Here is a 17,829-nt window from a genome sequence, read left to right on the forward strand (position 1 = left end):
TATAAGGGAATTCACTTGGCGCTTTTTTTCACTTCTCTCCCAGCTGCGACATCAACATGTCTGGACGCGGGAAAGGCGGCAAGGGCCTGGGCAAGGGCGGCGCCAAGCGCCACCGCAAGGTGCTCCGCGACAACATCCAGGGCATCACCAAGCCCGCCATCCGCCGCCTGGCCCGGCGCGGCGGCGTCAAGCGCATCTCGGGGCTCATCTACGAGGAGACCCGCGGGGTGCTCAAGGTCTTCCTGGAGAACGTCATCCGCGACGCCGTCACCTACACCGAGCACGCCAAGCGCAAGACCGTCACGGCCATGGACGTGGTCTACGCGCTCAAGCGCCAGGGCCGCACCCTCTACGGCTTCGGCGGCTAAGTTATCCGCTCCCCCCTTCTCGAAATCAACAAAAGGCCCTTTTCAGGGCCGCCCACATGTATCTGTTAAAGAGCTAGTAACTGCTTTGTTCTTAAGGACTTTAGCTGTTTGTTCTTTCAACGGCCCCACCGCCGCAACCTTACAGGATTCTATTGACGTGTTAGTAATTGCAGAATTAAAATCTCTCAAATTCTGGTCGGTATTCAGGTAATGTTCCTGGACCATTTCGGTATTTCGGTTTCCGTAGGCGTGAGAAGCGGGCTCCTTGCATTGCTCGGCTGGGAATTGACCCTCAGCCTCTGGGTGAAGCTCTTCCCGTCTGGAGCTGTTGTAGCGCGCACGTTAATCTGTCTTAATTGTGTTCCCGGGGTTAAGATGGCGCAGTCGGCGGGAACAAAGGCTCCCCACCCCCCACCCCCCCATCCCGCCCGGCAGCGGCGTGCAGGGGAGTCTAGAACAAAGGCTCGGTCGCCGAGCGCACGTTCCCTACTGCAGGTGTGCGCCCCGGCGCAGATCTGATACTTCAGACTGTACAGAAATCGAAAAAGTGAGGCATGTATATTGGTGATAGTGTTCCCTAACACTTGGTGGCACATGATAGCTTACATAAAGGACCATGGGCTGGCATTCAGGATAACTCCCTCCATTTTGTTAGGTAAACAACAGAAAAGGCCGATTTCCCCCATACCGACACACTTGGCTAAAAGTTTCTGATTGCACCTCTTGACCCAGTTGAAGTGCAGTGCAAGAAAGGTGATTTCAAAACCGTATATAGTGCGTGCGAACCAGCCCGCGTTTGCGGCTTGCAAGGCAAGCACCACACACGCTATACTGTCTCTCCAGCCCCTGACAATGATGGTTTTGGTTGATCCTCTTCAAGTTTCAAGCGTAGCTACTCTTCTGAGGATAAATCTTCGTTCTGGTTAGACACTACAGGAAATAAAAGGAGCAGGAGACAGTGGGAGAATAAAAGGAAAAAATGAATAAACAGCTCTGGTGTTAATCCCAGGATTCCTTTCTTATAGTCCAAAGCATTTGGTAAATAATTTTTAATTCTAGGCATCAAATGGTTCCTGGGAAATGAACAAACATTGCTGGGCCCTTCAAGCAAAAGCAGAAAAGACTTCGATTCTAAGAAGTTGAATGTCTCAAAGTTGTGGACTGCCTTTCACATTGTCAGACAAGGAAACTCATTGCCGTCTGATGCTTTTAGGCCTTCTTTATAACCATACCTTATTTAAGGGGTTGAGAACGCTGAGATTTCAAGGTGGGTAGGACCAAGAACTTTAAATTTTTTAATTAAAATTTTAAAAAATTATTTTTAAAGGACCAAGAACATTTTTACTTCAACCAGAGGTTTCAGTTTCAATTAGTTTGGAGAATTTTTCTCTGTGCAAATTCCATTGTTTCATCAGTGAGTGCTCTTTAATTTGCCATTCATTCAGCAATGTCATGTGGTATTTATTGTCATTTCAGAAGCAAGAAAATGCTCACAGGGGCTGGAGTGATAGCATAGCGGGTAGGGCGTTTGCCTTGCACGCGGCCGACCCGGGTTCGAATCCCAGCATCCCATATGGTCCCCTGAGCACGGCCAGGGGTGATTCCTGAGTGCAGAGCCAGGAGTAACCCCTGTGCATCGCCGGGTGTGACCCAAAAAGAAAAAAAAAAAAAAAAAAAAAAAAAATGCTCACAGAGGGTTTAAGAAATTGGCCCAGATTAGCATTTCAATAGGCAGCCAGTAGAGATATTACAGCTTGGAGCTACTTAATTAGGAATCAATATATTGCTCTAAAATAAATCTAAAGCCAGCTTTGAAGTTCAAGAAATTAATACCTGAATTTTATATGACAAAGGATTTTTTTCCCTTTTGACTTACTTTAAGATGAAATCACTGATTTAAGGTTCACAGACATTGGCATTTGTACAAGAGATAAATGCATGTAATTAATGAGACAATAAGATTTTTGGGTCCAGGGTTAAGTAGTCAGTGCCTATGGTTTCTGCTCCACACCAGTACTCTGAAAGGGTTAGCTTGTAAAGTGATTCTTAGTTTCTAGATGTCCTCGTACATGTGTAATTAAAAGAACAAATCCAGCTAATGTAAGGTCTTTACTATCTACCTAAAAAGGCTTCTCTTTTATTCTTATCTTCATTTTCTTTTTGAACCTATTTTTTCTGCTTCTAATAGCAACTAATCACTGCCTGGAGAAGTTTGACAAATAGTGTGGAAATACTAGTAGTCCTTTTAGATAGGAAGTGATAATGAACAAGTGTGTAAGGGATCACTCAACCCTAATCCATGGACATGACTTGTAAAGAGAACAGTGTTTAGTGGTCAGTCATACACCCAGGAGAGCTATGGAAATGTTAATGCTTGTAACCTTTTCTCAGTTAAATCAATGGAAATAATGATCTAATTAAAAAAAAATTTAAGGTTTCAAGATTAAAAGGCTGACAGGCTGAGGCATTGCTAACTCCTCAGAAATCAGTTTGACGAATCATTGCTGAAGACCGTTATTTGCTTATTCTCCAGCTCTCTAATGAGCCATTATTTCTTACAACCTATACTTGTAGGTAAACAATAGAAAAAGTGGTGAATGACAAGGTTCCTGATCTGGTTGAGATTAAGATACATAGAATGTTACTCTGGTTTGAAATTGGAGAAAGAGGAAAAAAAATGAAATTGGAGAAAGAGGAAAAAGGGATTAAAGGGAGCGACCCATTTTCAAAGGTTTAGGAATGCAAGAGCAACTTTAACAGCAATTTACATAAAGTTAGGGTCACAGAAAACTGTTGTGATAATAAAAAGCTCAGATGTAGATAGATTACAGATGACAAGAAACCTCCAATATTTACTTTTGCCAGTTGATTAAAGAGGAGCAATGAATCCTTTTTTTACAAACCAGGAACAAAAGGTTTGTAATAGTTTCAACTACAGATTGCGAAGTAATCCTCACTAATTCGAGAGTTAACAGTTCTTTAAGTGAAAACGTGGGTGGCTCTGAAAAGAGCCTTTGGGGTGATCGCAGTCAAACAGGAGCTCGCTTACTTGGAGCTGGTGTACTTGGTGACGGCCTTAGTGCCCTCGGACACGGCGTGCTTGGCCAGCTCCCCGGGCAGCAGCAGGCGCACGGCCGTCTGGATCTCCCGCGACGTGATGGTCGAGCGCTTGTTGTAGTGCGCCAGGCGGGACGCCTCGCCGGCGATGCGCTCGAAGATGTCGTTGACGAACGAGTTCATGATGCCCATGGCCTTGGACGAGATGCCCGTGTCGGGGTGCACCTGCTTGAGCACCTTGTACACGTACACCGAGTAGCTCTCCTTGCGGCTGCGCTTGCGCTTCTTGCCGTCCTTCTTCTGCGCCTTGGTCACGGCCTTCTTGGAGCCCTTCTTCGGGGCGGGAGCGGATTTCGCCGGTTCAGGCATCGCCAAACTTAATACCACGTCTCAGCGACAAAGTATAAAGTGTACTCAACGTACAGCGTCCTCCGTATTTATATTGTGAGTATGTAAATAAAGGCTGCACATTTGCAGATTTTGATTGGTTCTTAAGTATCTTAACCTCTGATAGGCTATTTCTCTATTCTAATTTTTCATTGGCCCGTTCGGAGCGTATAGCTTTTGACCTTTTAAGTATTTACGCTGAATGTAAAACGGAAGGGAGGGATGTTTTAGTCCTTTCTTTTGATTGGTTGAAATTTGTAGCCGACCAATGGCATTGGCCCTTTTTTTTTTAAAGGCAACCTCCGCAGTCCATAAAAGTGTACTTTCTGGCTAACCTGAAGTTCCATTCTTTTGCTAACTGCAAGTTATGTCTGGACGCGGCAAGCAGGGCGGCAAGGCGCGCGCCAAGGCCAAGACCCGCTCTTCTCGGGCCGGCCTGCAGTTCCCCGTGGGCCGTGTGCACCGGCTGCTCCGCAAGGGCAACTACTCGGAGCGGGTGGGCGCCGGCGCCCCGGTGTACCTGGCGGCCGTGCTCGAGTACCTGACGGCCGAGATCCTGGAGCTGGCGGGCAACGCGGCCCGCGACAACAAGAAGACGCGCATCATCCCGCGCCACCTGCAGCTGGCCATCCGCAACGACGAGGAGCTCAACAAGCTGCTGGGCAAAGTGACCATCGCGCAGGGCGGCGTCCTGCCCAACATCCAGGCTGTGCTGCTGCCCAAGAAGACCGAGAGCCACCACAAGGCCAAGGGGAAGTAAATTAGCCCATGGTAGCATTAGCTGCAGCTGCCACCTTAACCAAAGGCTCTTTTCAGAGCCATTCATATTTTCACATAAAAGCTGTACCTGTCATCCGTTACTCACCCCATACGATTCTCCATGGTAGTAATTAGTCATATTATTAGCTCTGCTTTAATGTGAGGCTAAACGGAAGTTTATGAAACGGTTTAGTTATGTGTAGAATGATGGAGTTTGAGCAAGGTACGGTCACTGTCACTGTCATCCCGTTGCTCATTGATTCCTTCGAGCGGGCAGCAGCAACATCTCATTGAGAGACTGATTTTTACTGTTTTTGGCATATCCAATACGCACGGGTAGCTTGCCAGGCTCTGCCGTGCGGGCTCCATACTCAGTAGCCTGCCGGGCTAAGGTAATTCTGAAAGACTAAGGTAAATTATGGTGGTTAAAATAAAAATTAGTGATTATCTTATTAGAGTGCATTATGAGTATGTTTTTCTAGTCTAGCCTATTAAATCGTGTCTCTCAATCTCACAATTCCGGGTTAGAGAAAAACCTTTTAAAAATTATTCATTATGAATAGTTTATTTGTGCTCCTATATAATAAGTCCAAATTCACCTAAAAATCTGGGGCAAAAGGGTTCAGATGGGAAAGCTTTTCTCTGGAGGATAACTAAAGGAACTGAGATGGTCAAGACAGCTATACACCAGCTGAAAAGGTTAGAGAGCCGTTGGCAATTTGACAGTGAGCGCGGGCTTTTCAAATTCTGAATGGCGCGATATTGTCTTTAGGGCTTCTGGACGCCAGCCAGCAGTTTAGCAATTTGCCTATTCTTTATCAGGGGCTTTATCATTGTAATGAAGCAAAAACCCAAACGTTTAAGTAAAGATTTCAAAGTAGAGACGAATTTCCACTGCTGAAACACAGCCAAGAGCTTTGCGGGGGTGGGGATGGGGGAGACTGGGAATGCCGGCAGATTTGTTTTCAAAGGCATGCTCTCGATTTGGATCAACACAAAGATCTACCGAATAAAAACTGTCACCTTTTATGAGTCCAATGTTTCTTAGAGATTGAAATACACTAACACGAATACAATAAAATTAACTCCTTTGGGTCCTAGACCTAACAATGAGAACGGTAATTGGAATGTGGATTCAGTTATCCAATCAGAACCTTAGGCGCGCACCAATCATGTTCTAGCTAATGAGTGTCTCGCGCGGGAACCTTTGAAAAATACTTCAGCCAATCAGCATGCTCCTGAGTATATATAAATGCAGCCGCGGTCCTCTGTCTGAGCATTACCTCTTGTCCTTTGAGATGGCTCGTACCAAGCAGACAGCGCGCAAGTCGACAGGCGGGAAGGCGCCCCGCAAGCAGCTGGCCACCAAGGCGGCCCGCAAGAGCGCGCCGGCCACGGGCGGCGTGAAGAAGCCGCACCGCTACCGGCCCGGCACCGTGGCGCTGCGCGAGATCCGCCGCTACCAGAAGTCCACCGAGCTGCTGATCCGCAAGCTGCCGTTCCAGCGGCTGGTGCGCGAGATCGCGCAGGACTTCAAGACCGACCTGCGCTTCCAGAGCTCGGCCGTCATGGCGCTGCAGGAGGCGTGCGAGGCCTACCTGGTGGGGCTCTTCGAGGACACCAACCTCTGCGCCATCCACGCCAAGCGCGTCACCATCATGCCCAAGGACATCCAGCTGGCGCGCCGCATCCGCGGGGAGCGGGCGTAACAAGCTTACTAAGCTGGTAAAATTAGTCCTAAAAGGCTCTTCTAAGAGCCACCCAACTTGTTTCAAAAGAGCTGTAAGACCAAGAGTCTTAATCTAGTTATATTTCATTTGCAAACCACCTGTCTAAAGTAATCAGAGCCAGAATTTACACGAGATCCCCGAAAAACCTGAGGTAGACCATAGGAAGAAGCCTTCTGAGTTTCTGGACTGCGGGTGCAGCTCTGACTCGTTAGTCTCTGCTTTTCTCTGCTTCGGGATCAGCTCAACACTAGGTCTGCTGTGGAGTTCGAACTGTTTAGTTCTAGCTTGGTATTCTGGCATGAGTTTCTTACATGTTTCAAGTTTGTTCTAAAACCAGTTTAGGAAGTGTAATTTCAGAGGACAGTGGTTATTGATTTCCTACTGAGAAATTCCTCAGTGTTTTACAGTGCCAGGTTTTTCGGGATATAGAAAGGATTCTGAGTTTCTCGTAACATGGTACAGCCTCTCTACACTGGTACTTGACATTATCCAGGAAAGCTGCTCACTGGATGGGTCTAACACACTTTCATTCAGCTTTATCAAATTTGCACTTTTATAAATTTTATTTGTATAGCAGTATAATTTATTTTCCTTTAGTCTTTCCTCCTCCCTTTTGAGCTGCACATGGCAATACTGTGGACAGCCCTCAGATCAGTGCTTGGCGGACTTACCTGGCATTGCACTGAACCTGGGTGGTTGAGTGTGCAAAACGCCCTTTTCAGGCACTCTAAGCTACCTCCTTTGGCCTCTTTTTTTTTTTTTTTTTTTAATGGGAGAAGAGTTGGTGATTTAGTCCATACCCAGTGGTGTCAGTGTTTACTCCAGGCTCTGTGCTCCACACTCCCTCCTAATGGTGATAATTATCTAACCAGGGTCACTTGCGTGGAAGGGAAGTGCCCTAACCTCTCTACTATCTCTCTTGTCCTTTCTAGATTTTAACAATTATTGATTGATTGATTGATTTGCTTTTTGGTCTTTTCGTCACTCCCAGCGATGCTCCGGGGTTACTCCTGGTTTCGCGCTCAGGAATTACTTTTGGCAGTGCTCGGAGGACCATATGAGATGCTTGGAATCAAACCTGGGTTGGCTGCGTGCAAGGCAAATGCCCTACCCACTGTATTATTGCTCCAGCCTCTCTAGATTAAAAAAAAAAAACTTTTAATTTTTTTGTTTTTGGGTCATATCCGGCAATGCACAGGGGTTACTCCTGGCTCTGCACTCAGGAATTACTCCTGGAGATACTCTGGGGACCATATGGGATGCTGGGAATCGAACATGGTTTGGCTGCGTGCAAGGCAAACGCCCTACCCTCTGTGCTATCATTCTAGTCCCCTTTTTAAAATCTTAAGTTTATGTGACATTTCAGGATATTTGAAAGTACAAACAATAGTTTAATAAGCCCGAGTCCATGTCATCCAATCTTCAACATCAACACTGGCCCAATTTTTCCTTCTTGGGGTCACACCCAGAAGTGTGACATGGGGGCTATGGGTGGTGCTGGGAATTGATCAGATGTCTGACACATGCAAGGCAAATGCTGTGCTATGTCTCTGGCCCTGCTTTCTTTTTCTGGGGGTGGGGTGGGGTGGGGTGGGAGGGGCTACTTCTGCCTAGCATGTAGGCTTGATGATGCTTTGCATGATGTATTCTCTCCCCTGAGAGGTGAGGACTATCAGGGCCACACCCAGTGGTGTTCAGGGATCAAACTATGTGCCTGCTACTCTGGCCATATGCCTGGCTCCAAAAATGACTTATACTTTGGCCGCCCTACCGTCTAGATAATTAGAAAGAAAATAATGTCATTTTTCTCTTCCATATCTTGTCATGCATCTACTATTTCCAACCTAAGTATGGTGCTAGCAATTACTCCTCCTGTACCAAATTTCTTAACATTGATCAATTTTACATTTACAATGTGTCTGAGGCTGGACTAAGTTGGAAAAAGATTCATAGCAAAATCGAACCAATAGTCTAGTCTCGTGGCATTCCCGGTTGACTCTAGAGTTGACAGATGCCAAGTCCCATGAACAAGTAAAGTAATTATGTTAAATGGTGATGAGATTATTTTGAGGAAAAGTGCCCTGGGAACTGACATTTAGATGAAAAATTTTTCAGCAGAGATGAAAAGTGGCAAGTAGTAGGAAGAGGAAGGGGAGTGCTGAGGCGTGTGTGAGGTGTGTCTGCAATGGGCAGGGTCCCTAGGCAAGAGGAATGCTGAGCAATGAAGGGTAAAAGGTCATGTGGCAGCAAGTCAAGGGAAAAACATGTTTTTTTTTTTTTTGTATGAAACATTTAATTTATTGTTCTTGGGGGAGTTTGCTGCATTACCAGTGCTGTATTACAACTGAGCCATAAACTTTGTAGCTTCATCAACATTAACTGGTTTGTTTTCATGACACTGCTGAGGAACCAGTGGTTTCTGCAGAGACTCCAGGCTTTGAGTTATGTGCAAGCTCCTTTTGTAGGTCTACAAAAGCTTTATTCATTCTGTTTATCTTTCTTTTCTTTATTCACAGTATTTATCTTCTTGAGGTTAGAGGTAAATGGTTTTGCTTTGTTTTAGCTTTCAGGTGTTTCTGGGTGGCTCTGCGGAACAGATCCCTGGTATTCTGTCCTCTTAGTTTTTGGCCCTTGTCAACTAGATCTCTGGCCCCTTCATGCTGCAGCTCGGGCTCCAGGTGACACCATAGGCGAGAACCTTGATTTTTTTTTTTTATCTGAGTGAGAGATATAGAGTTTAAGTTTCAAAATGGGGTTGAACACAGGAGTTTTTGTCTTGTTCTTCACTACTTCTGCTCTATCTTAAGGTTCTCCCCAATGTGTTCCAGCTGGAAAAGGGCTCACTTGTCTTTCTGCCTTGTGATTTTCACCTTGATAATAGAAAATAAACTGACATAATGATAGAAAAGCTAGTTTGGAGCTAAACCTCACTCATATTATGACACTTGAATTTATTAATTTCATAGCCATAGTCAAGCTGTATGTGTTTGCCTGGCTAGTTCGGGAGTGCATATTTGGGGCTGGAGGCATAACTGGAGTGCAAACTTTGCTGCAGGAGGCCTGGGCTTGGTTACTAGGCCATCATGGTCCCCAGAAATGCATGTTTGTATGTATCTGAGTAACAATATGAGATTCCTGTATCAGGGTGAGTTGGGGTTATTCAGCTTTATTTCCCTGGCTCCTTGTCAGCTTTTTTTTTTTTTTTTCCTGAATCCATGCTTTCTGTCCCTGAAAGCTCTATTATGTCATGAATGGCTACATATTTACAAGTACCCCTTCTGAGGCAGGAGTTACTGAACCCAATTTGAGGTCCATAGTGCTTGAGTAAGAAAACCCTCTAACAACCCATATTTATTCCTTTTTTTTTTTTTTTTTTTTTTGCTTTTTGGGTCACACCCAGCGATGCTCAGGGGTTACTCCTGGCTTTGCACTCAGGAAATGCTCCTGGCAGTGTTTGGGGGACCATATGGGATGCCAGGGATCGAACCCGGGTCGGCCGCGTGCAAGGCAAACGCCCTACCCGCTGTGCTATTGCTCCGGCCCCAACCCATATTTATTCCTAAGAAAATGTTGGTATTATCTCCCAAGCCATCTCTTTTTTTTCTTTTTCCATAGTGGAGATGGTAGGTATACCCAGCTGTGCCCAGAGTTTACTTATTGCTCTGTGCTCATGGATCACTCCTGCCAGTCTTGGGAGACCATATGTGATGCTAGGTATCAAATCTAGTTGGATTGCTTGCAAGACAAGCACATTACCTGCAGTATAACTCTCCTGTCACTCTGAAACTATTGTGCACTTGATTTGGGCTAGGAAGTCTTCATTTTTGTGGGGGAAGTTTGGTGCCCACACCCAGAGATATTCAGGGGTTACTCCAGCCTCTGCATCCAGGAATTACTTCTGGTAGTGGGCTTTTGGGATCATATGGGGTACCGATGTCTGCCCTGTGCACGATAAACACCCTACCTGTTTTTGTTTGTTTGTTATGTTTTTGTGCCACTCCTGAGGCTCAGAGCACACTCCTGGCTCTGTGCTCAGGGATCACTCCTGATTATACTTGGCAGGAACATATAGGATGCTGGAGACTGAACCCTAATAGCACAGACACTAAGATGCTCTCCTTACATTCAGCAACTGAGGTTGGACCACAACTGCCAGGATTAAAGCCAAACTCATAGTCCTAAATGTAAGGGGTGCACCTTAACCACTTTTATTTCTCAGTCTCTTAATACAAGCTTATTCTGTTTATTAGAAGTCTAAAAGGGGATTATCAAGCATCTCTGCTAAGATGTGGCTTGATAACTCAAGTATCTTTTGTAGTCAAACTGTCTTAAACATATGGTGATTTCAAATGAAAAGTTTGATTCTAATTACAGTAGTTTATCTTTATTCTCAGTTAGAGCAACACTTACCAATATTAATGTTCAATATGCTATTCACAGAGTTGTTTTTGAAGTTTTTCTCTTTCTCTCTTTCTTTCCTTCTCTTTCTTTCGTTCTTTCATTCTTTCTTTCGCTCGCTCGCTTGCTTCCTTGCTATGTTGGGTGTCGGGGCCACAGCTAGCAATGTTCATGGGTTTCTCTGGTTGTGCTTGGGGGACCATATGGGATGCTGACGGTCAAACCCAGATTGGCCATGAAAAAGGCAGGCAGGCACCTCCTCCACCTGCCATACTATCTCTCCAGTCCCTCGTCTGTCCTTTATTTAAAAAAAAAATCAATTCAACTTGTCCTCTTTTTTTTTCTTTTTTGGGTCACACCCAGCAATGCACAGGGGTTACTCCTGGCTCTGCACTCAGGAATCACCTCTGGTGATGCTCAGGGGACCATATGGGACGCTGGTATTCGAACCTGGGTCTGCCGCGTGCAAGGCAAACGCCCTACCCGCTATGCTATTCCTCCAGCCCCTCAATTTGTCTTTGGACCACAACTGGAAGTGTTTAGGGTTTACTCCTGATCTGCGCTCAGGGAATACTGCTGATGGGAATGTGAAGGGATAGATGACAGGATCAAACTCAGGTTGGCTGAGTGCAAAGCAAGTGCCCTATCCACTGTCATATCTCTGGAGCCCCTGAAGGTGGCTGTTTTTAAAACATAAATTCAGACCATTTCTGCAGCTTGGTGTGGCCAGTGACTATTTTTAGAAAAAGTGGAATGGGTTTAAAGAAGTGAAATCCTAAGGGTTTAAATGAATGTCCATGTTGGTTTTTTGCTTTCTTTTCCATAGACGTGGATGTGACCCTGAGTGGCAACAGAAAAGCAGCATCTGGTTAAAAACAGCTTATATAAGTTCTCTGAAGTAACTTAATTATATCGGACCCCATAAAAATCCACAGAAGGTGCCCTGGAAGGTAGTAACACTAAGGGGAGGGTATAGGATGCCTTCATGTGGCTGATAAAGGCTTAGTTTGTAGCAGCCTATATGTGGTTTCCTGAACTTGGCAAAAGTTATTGCAGGGCACTGCCAAGATTCAGCTTACACCTTTGAGGTGGGAATTAAAAACAAAACTCTCGGGGCTGGAGTGATAGCACAGTGGGTAGGGCGTTTGCCTTGCACGCAGCCGACCCAGGTTCGAATCCCAGCATCCCATATGGTCTCCTGAGCACCGCCAGGGGTGATTCCTGAGTGCATGAGCCAGGAGTGAGCCCTGTGCATCGCCGGGTGTGACCCAAAAAGCAAAAAAAAAAAAAAAAAAAAAACTCTCTACAAAAGTAAGTTGAGTGTAAAATCTCTTACCAAAGTAAGCTGAGTTTAAAAGCATACACCTTGGTCAATAACCAGTATTAAAGCTCTTAATTTGAAAATAGTAAGTGGCTCTGAAAAGAGCCTTTGGGGTGATCGCAAACAGGAGCTTGCTTACTTGGAGCTGGTGTACTTAGTGACGGCCTTGGTGCCCTCGGACACGGCGTGCTTGGCCAGCTCCCCGGGCAGCAGCAGGCGCACGGCCGTCTGGATCTCCCGCGACGTGATGGTCGAGCGCTTGTTGTAGTGCGCCAGGCGGGACGCCTCGCCGGCGATGCGCTCGAAGATGTCGTTCACGAACGAGTTCATGATGCCCATGGCCTTGGACGAGATGCCCGTGTCGGGGTGTACCTGCTTCAGCACCTTGTACACGTACACCGAGTAGCTCTCCTTGCGGCTGCGCTTGCGCTTCTTGCCGTCCTTCTTCTGCGCCTTGGTCACGGCCTTCTTGGAGCCCTTCTTCGGGGCAGGAGCGGACTTCGCCGGTTCAGGCATGATGCAGAAACGTTAGCCCAACGTCTCACAATGTAAGATGAATGGCCCGGCTGCGCGACTTTTGTATGGCCCCTATGCAAATAGGGTTTAAGCCATGCAGTTTCTGATTGGATAACGATGCCCAATAAAAATGCAATACAAATAAGGTGATTTAAATGCTATAATTCCATTGGTCGTATGTGGAAACCACCGCAGACACTTTCTTCCCGACCTTCAGAAAGGCTTTCACTTTTAAAAATATTGCAAAGGATTAGTGTACATTGAGTGCTTTATTTATAAAACCTGGTTTTCTCCATAATTTCTAAATCCCTCAGATTTTTGATTTTGCAGAGGGAAAGTTCTGATACAGTTTGGCGATATTATATTATTTTTAGGAAAAGCACAGATATTGCAAAAGATTATAATGTTTGCAAATTTTACTTACTCTTTTGTCCGTTTCTTTCTGGTCAACGTAGGCAATATTAAAGGATTTCACAGAAAGACTAAACCACATTTCAATAGCTGTGTGATTTTAATATCTCAGAAATGTTCAAGTGAATTCTGAAATAAGATAATGCGCTGTGGAATATTAATTTTTATACATTCCCAAACTTAGAGCCTAAGGTGTTAGCGTGGATTCACCAATTAAGTTATTTGTAAAAGTATATGGTGAATAAAGTGGGAAGAACTGTAACAGAAAACACAGGGCAATGCAGTAAATAGTAAATCGTGCAGGTTAGAATGGACACGGTAGCCAATCAGAAAGCTGGACAAGTTGGGCGCGTAATTTGAACAATCCGACCAATCAGAAGGACTTAGACTGTATAAGTACAGGCAAGAGCAGTACAGATATCACAGTCAGACAGCGCTCGAAACCTCCGGTCATGGCTCGTACCAAGCAGACAGCGCGCAAGTCCACGGGCGGTAAGGCGCCCCGCAAGCAGCTGGCCACCAAGGCGGCCCGCAAGAGCGCGCCGGCCACGGGCGGCGTGAAGAAGCCGCACCGCTACCGGCCCGGCACCGTGGCGCTGCGCGAGATCCGCCGCTACCAGAAGTCCACCGAGCTGCTGATCCGCAAGCTGCCGTTCCAGCGGCTGGTGCGCGAGATCGCGCAGGACTTCAAGACCGACCTGCGCTTCCAGAGCTCGGCCGTCATGGCGCTGCAGGAGGCGTGCGAGGCCTACCTGGTGGGGCTCTTCGAGGACACCAACCTCTGCGCCATCCACGCCAAGCGCGTCACCATCATGCCCAAGGACATCCAGCTGGCGCGCCGCATCCGCGGGGAGAGGGCGTAATTTGGAACCCTCCGTCCTTAACCCAAAAGGCTCTTTTAAGAGCCACCCACCGTATCAATTTGAAAGTGCTGTTACCACAGTAAATCTGATAGTTACTGACTTATCAAGAATTGATTTTACATTATCATTTGTATTTGTGTGGCAGTCTGTATTGACCACTGGTTTTATTTGATACAGAAATATTTAGGCCACCCAGAAAAATTTAAATTTGAAGTGTTCCTGTTACCTTGACAAAATGGCGGTTAAGGCATGTTTGATTTAGCACTTTCGGGTGTATGAAATTTGTGCTCCAATTTAGATGAGAGGGATACTTAAGCATTAATTTAGCTATATGGCTGAATTCCAAAGTTAAATAGATCGGATCATGAAAATAGTTTACACGTACTTAAGTGGTTAACGATTGTGTGTAAGTTATAAGAGGGAGATGAAAAGAGTCCAGTTTTCTGCTTCAAATACATCCTCAGGAATGAGACAATGGCTCCAGTAAATTCCCGGTATATATTAGGATTTCAGAACAAATAACCACACTCCATCCCCAATCTGCAGATTTGTACTTTCTAAGGCGGAATCCAGACCTTGAAACTGACGAAGTGAAATCTCATTTGCTGGGAATTTTAAGAGCTAATGTAAAAAAGTTCTTTGTCTTTTGCAAGACAAAGCTGAAAACAAGCCCTGAAGCCATGCAAGATTTGTGGATTCAGCTTTCACAGGCTTTTAAGAGCTCTTAGTTTAAAGGTTGGGTTAATTTCTAGCCTGGAGACAGAAGTAAACCCCCAAATACTTAACAACTTTCTGAGAGTGAAAATCCTTATTGAAAGTCCAGGTCAGTGAATTGCCAAGGCTGTAACAGATTCTGGGTATCTGCAATTTACTAGTCCAACATTGCTGTTTTGCGGAAGTCAGCCACAACCCAGAAGGCGGGTTTTAGGAAGTTACAACAGGAATGGCTCAGTGTAGTATTTGAAACTTGAATTCCATTTATAAAACATTTCATTTCTTTAAAACTATTTAAAGGATTATTCGGCAAGTAGTTATTCTGATACCACCTTAGTAGAAAGCTCATAGAAATGCAGGTAAAAGAAAATAAGGTGATGTGTCAAAAGACCAGCCCCTGGGTGAACAGGCCTGAAGTAGGGGTGTTGTGAGGATTAAGAAAAGAGAGAAATAAGAGAAATAGCTAGGGACGAGAGGGCTAATTATCTCAGGGACTAAGAACTGTGACTGTCCTTAGCTTGCTATATTTATTATTTTAACTGGTAAATATCAGAAGAACTACAAACATTTTCTAGTTGGATTAGACTTTTACATATCTGAAGTTGTTGGTCAAATGTAAACATCAACAGGCGTATTTGAGCATAAACACAAGCATGATTTTAGTTGAACATAATGAGAAACAGTTATAAAATGCTTTCTTCAGGGGAAATTCTTGGAGATCTGCCAAGGGAAATCACTCCATTTTGGGACGCCAGCATTCTGGATTCTCATCCCCAATAGTGATGGATGGTGAGACAAAAATCTTGTATATAAAGCTTTAAACTTTATTTAGATAATCATAAAACAGAAAACCACTATCTTTCAATGACAAATAGTGAAATTAATTCTATTTACTTTTTTTTTTTTTTTTTGCTTTTTGGGTCACGCCTGGCGATGCACAGGGGTTACTCCTGGCTCTGCACTCAGGAATTACCCCTGGCCGTGCTCAGGGGACCATATGGGATGCTGGGATTTGAACCCGGGTCGGCCGCATGCAAGGCAAACGCCCTACCCGCTGTGCTATCTCTCCAGCCCCAATTCTATTTACTTACCAATAAAGCAGAAGACAACCTGGATGGAATTAAAGAAAGGGTTTGATGTTCAGTTTACAAATGAAAATACACTTAACAATTGCACATTCCATTTGTATTTGTGTAAGATTCTGAGAAATGTTTGCTTAAGGACAGAGTAGAGGTGGGTGGGTGGGTGCATAAAAATAATTGGTGATGATGGAACTCTTTTTATAATCATGTGGTGATACATGGATCTATGTATGGGATAAAATCCCACAGACATGTGCTAGCAAATGCACATTCAGGCATGTGCATTTAAAAAACTGCGATAGCTGAAAGGGCCTGACCTCTTATTTTTTTTTAATGGTTTTGGGACTACACCTGGCAGTGCTCAGAGTTTAATCTTGTTTTTCTGCTCAGGGATCACACCTGGTGGGGTTCAGAGGACTTAAAGTATACTGGGGATCGATGTTGCTTGGTTGCATGCAAGACAAGCTCCCTAACAGCTACTATTACTTTGACCCCAGGCCTGAACTGTGTTTCCTTAATGTTAATTCCCTGGTTTCTGTACTGTAAGATTATAATGTCACAACTAGAAACTAGATTGTAGAAACTCTCTTAATGCTGCTATTTTAGATAAATCTGGTTATTTAAAAAAGATGATATAAAATTGTTGTTAGGTATTTTAGTTGTTACCTATTACTGCTTTGGTTCCTGTATTTTTATATATGTATACTCTTCCCCATAAGGTTCAGTTATTTTTTTTTCAGACTTTTTAAATGGTTACTTACTTTGGACTGAGGTTTACTTCACCTATCTTGGCCCAAGGATATTTGGGCCACATATTATCTTTCTATTACTGTCCTTGCATTAAAAGTTATCATGTAAGTATTTTTAATAGCCATGCTAAGGAAATTTGTGCAGTGCTGGGGATCAATCCCTAGTCAACAGCATGCAAGGCAAACAAATTGACTATCTCTCCTGCCCCTAAATACTTCTTTCATTGAGATTGGAATTGTCAAGCAACATGTCCACGGATTAAGATTACACACTATGGCTAATGTTAATTAGCTCAAGGCCTGGTTGGGTTACTTGGAAACACATTTATGAATTTCTTTTACTTCTTGAGGTTTGGGAGTGTTAGGATTTCAATATAATTAGTGATAGTCATATATCAAGTAGACATATCTATCTAATGTAGATAAGGAATAGACAAATTTTTAAATGCCTGTATATAAACGTATATTTAAAATCAAATTAATTTTAAGTGCATTTTACTATTTCTTCTACTTACATACTGATGTAATAGAAATACCAGCAAATCTCCCCGCCCACTCTTTCATTTCAGCAGAGGGCGGGGACTCATGCATTTCCCGCCTTTCCCTGGCTTCTGGTTTTCAACAAGGTCCGCTGAGACGGTACATATGGGACCTGCGGGGGCGATGACCTCAGTCTTCCTCTGTCTGCAACTTTAAGTTGTAAAGAAATGTCTGGACGCGGCAAGGGCGGGAAGGGTCTCGGCAAAGGCGGCGCCAAGCGCCACCGCAAGGTGCTCCGCGACAACATCCAGGGCATCACCAAGCCCGCCATCCGCCGCCTGGCCCGGCGCGGCGGCGTCAAGCGCATCTCGGGGCTCATCTACGAGGAGACCCGCGGGGTGCTCAAGGTCTTCCTGGAGAACGTCATCCGCGACGCCGTCACCTACACCGAGCACGCCAAGCGCAAGACCGTCACGGCCATGGACGTGGTCTACGCGCTCAAGCGCCAGGGCCGCACCCTCTACGGCTTTGGAGGTTAAACTTGTTAACAACATGAAACTCATAATTAAAGGCTCTTTTAAGGGCCACCCACTATTTCTGCAAAAGAGCTTGCACGTCGTTTTCTATTTGTCTTTTCTTGCAATGCTCCTTTGGGTTCTTTTAAGCCTATGAATAGCACTCAATTGCTATTAGAGTTTTAAAAAGTTAGCTTATAATCATCTCATCTGCATGTTTCCTGTGACAACTTTGCCTTAGTTTGGTTCTATTGAAGATGTTAATAAAAGATGACAAGACAGCGCACAAGGCAGCCCCGCAATCAGCAGCAAAAGGGAACAACCCGCAATCTGATCAGCTAAAGTCACAAAAGGGGTATTTCGGAGGTATGGAAACAGTGTGTCTGGGTATACTAATAATATACGGTCTAATAATGCTTAGTGGTAGTTTAAGATCTGTAGCATTAAATAAAAAGATTTACAACAACCAAATACACCAA

The 17,829-nt window shown here is 44.8% G+C and overlaps 5 protein-coding genes and 1 pseudogene across 6 annotated transcripts; 3 read left to right on the forward strand and 3 right to left on the reverse strand.

Moving 5' to 3' along the window:
- The first annotated feature begins 51 nt into the window (after window positions 1-51).
- LOC129398789 (uncharacterized) lies at window positions 52-17,461 on the forward strand. 2 transcript variants are annotated; one of them, XM_055128924.1, is made up of 3 exons: window positions 52-342; window positions 13,350-13,748; window positions 17,061-17,461. In XM_055128924.1, the coding sequence occupies exons 1-3, from the start codon at window positions 57-59 to the stop codon at window positions 17,372-17,374; spliced, it is 999 nt and encodes a 332-aa protein (XP_054984899.1). In that variant the 5' UTR covers window positions 52-56; the 3' UTR covers window positions 17,375-17,461. The 2 variants fall into 2 exon arrangements, 1 of the variants encoding a protein (XP_054984899.1); XR_008628652.1 differs by lacking the exons at window positions 13,350-13,748; window positions 17,061-17,461 and adding an exon at window positions 2,270-2,335 and having other exon boundaries at window positions 52-1,121.
- On the reverse strand, window positions 1,277-4,119 carry LOC129402409 (histone H2B type 1-C/E/F/G/I-like). The gene is made up of 2 exons (XM_055128920.1): window positions 3,418-4,119; window positions 1,277-1,298 (listed from the first exon to the last, which is right to left on the reverse strand). The coding sequence occupies exons 1-2, from the start codon at window positions 3,792-3,794 to the stop codon at window positions 1,292-1,294; spliced, it is 384 nt and encodes a 127-aa protein (XP_054984895.1). The 5' UTR covers window positions 3,795-4,119; the 3' UTR covers window positions 1,277-1,291.
- LOC129402405 (histone H2A type 1-D) lies at window positions 3,759-5,332 on the forward strand. The gene is made up of 2 exons (XM_055128914.1): window positions 3,759-3,869; window positions 4,108-5,332. The coding sequence occupies exon 2, from the start codon at window positions 4,180-4,182 to the stop codon at window positions 4,570-4,572; it is 393 nt and encodes a 130-aa protein (XP_054984889.1). The 5' UTR covers window positions 3,759-3,869; window positions 4,108-4,179; the 3' UTR covers window positions 4,573-5,332.
- Window positions 5,864-6,280, forward strand: LOC101558298 (histone H3.1). Its single transcript, XM_004621886.3, has one exon. The coding sequence runs from the start codon at window positions 5,870-5,872 to the stop codon at window positions 6,278-6,280; it is 411 nt and encodes a 136-aa protein (XP_004621943.3). The 5' UTR covers window positions 5,864-5,869.
- Window positions 8,640-10,475, reverse strand: LOC101556940 (ribosomal biogenesis factor-like; annotated as a pseudogene).
- LOC101558567 (histone H2B type 1-C/E/F/G/I) lies at window positions 12,156-12,536 on the reverse strand. Its single transcript, XM_004621887.2, has one exon. The coding sequence runs from the start codon at window positions 12,534-12,536 to the stop codon at window positions 12,156-12,158; it is 381 nt and encodes a 126-aa protein (XP_004621944.1).
- Window positions 17,462-17,829: the final 368 nt, after the last annotated feature.

This window comes from Sorex araneus, chromosome 2, assembly GCF_027595985.1.
Source record: "Sorex araneus isolate mSorAra2 chromosome 2, mSorAra2.pri, whole genome shotgun sequence".
Taxonomy (NCBI): domain Eukaryota; kingdom Metazoa; phylum Chordata; class Mammalia; order Eulipotyphla; family Soricidae; genus Sorex; species Sorex araneus.

Coding starts and splice junctions, on each gene's coding strand:
- LOC129398789 (XM_055128924.1), top strand. CDS start 57: ATGTCTGGACGCGGGAAAGGCGGCAAGGGCCTGGGCAAGGGCGGCGCC. Junction 343..13,349: donor CGCGCTCAAGCGCCAGGGCC/GCACCCTCTACG, acceptor GTATAAGTACAG/GCAAGAGCAGTACAGATATC. Junction 13,749..17,060: donor CTGCGCCATCCACGCCAAGC/GCGTCACCATCA, acceptor TAAGTTGTAAAG/AAATGTCTGGACGCGGCAAG.
- LOC129402409 (XM_055128920.1), bottom strand. CDS start 3,794: ATGCCTGAACCGGCGAAATCCGCTCCCGCCCCGAAGAAGGGCTCCAAG.
- LOC129402405 (XM_055128914.1), top strand. CDS start 4,180: ATGTCTGGACGCGGCAAGCAGGGCGGCAAGGCGCGCGCCAAGGCCAAG.
- LOC101558298 (XM_004621886.3), top strand. CDS start 5,870: ATGGCTCGTACCAAGCAGACAGCGCGCAAGTCGACAGGCGGGAAGGCG.
- LOC101558567 (XM_004621887.2), bottom strand. CDS start 12,536: ATGCCTGAACCGGCGAAGTCCGCTCCTGCCCCGAAGAAGGGCTCCAAG.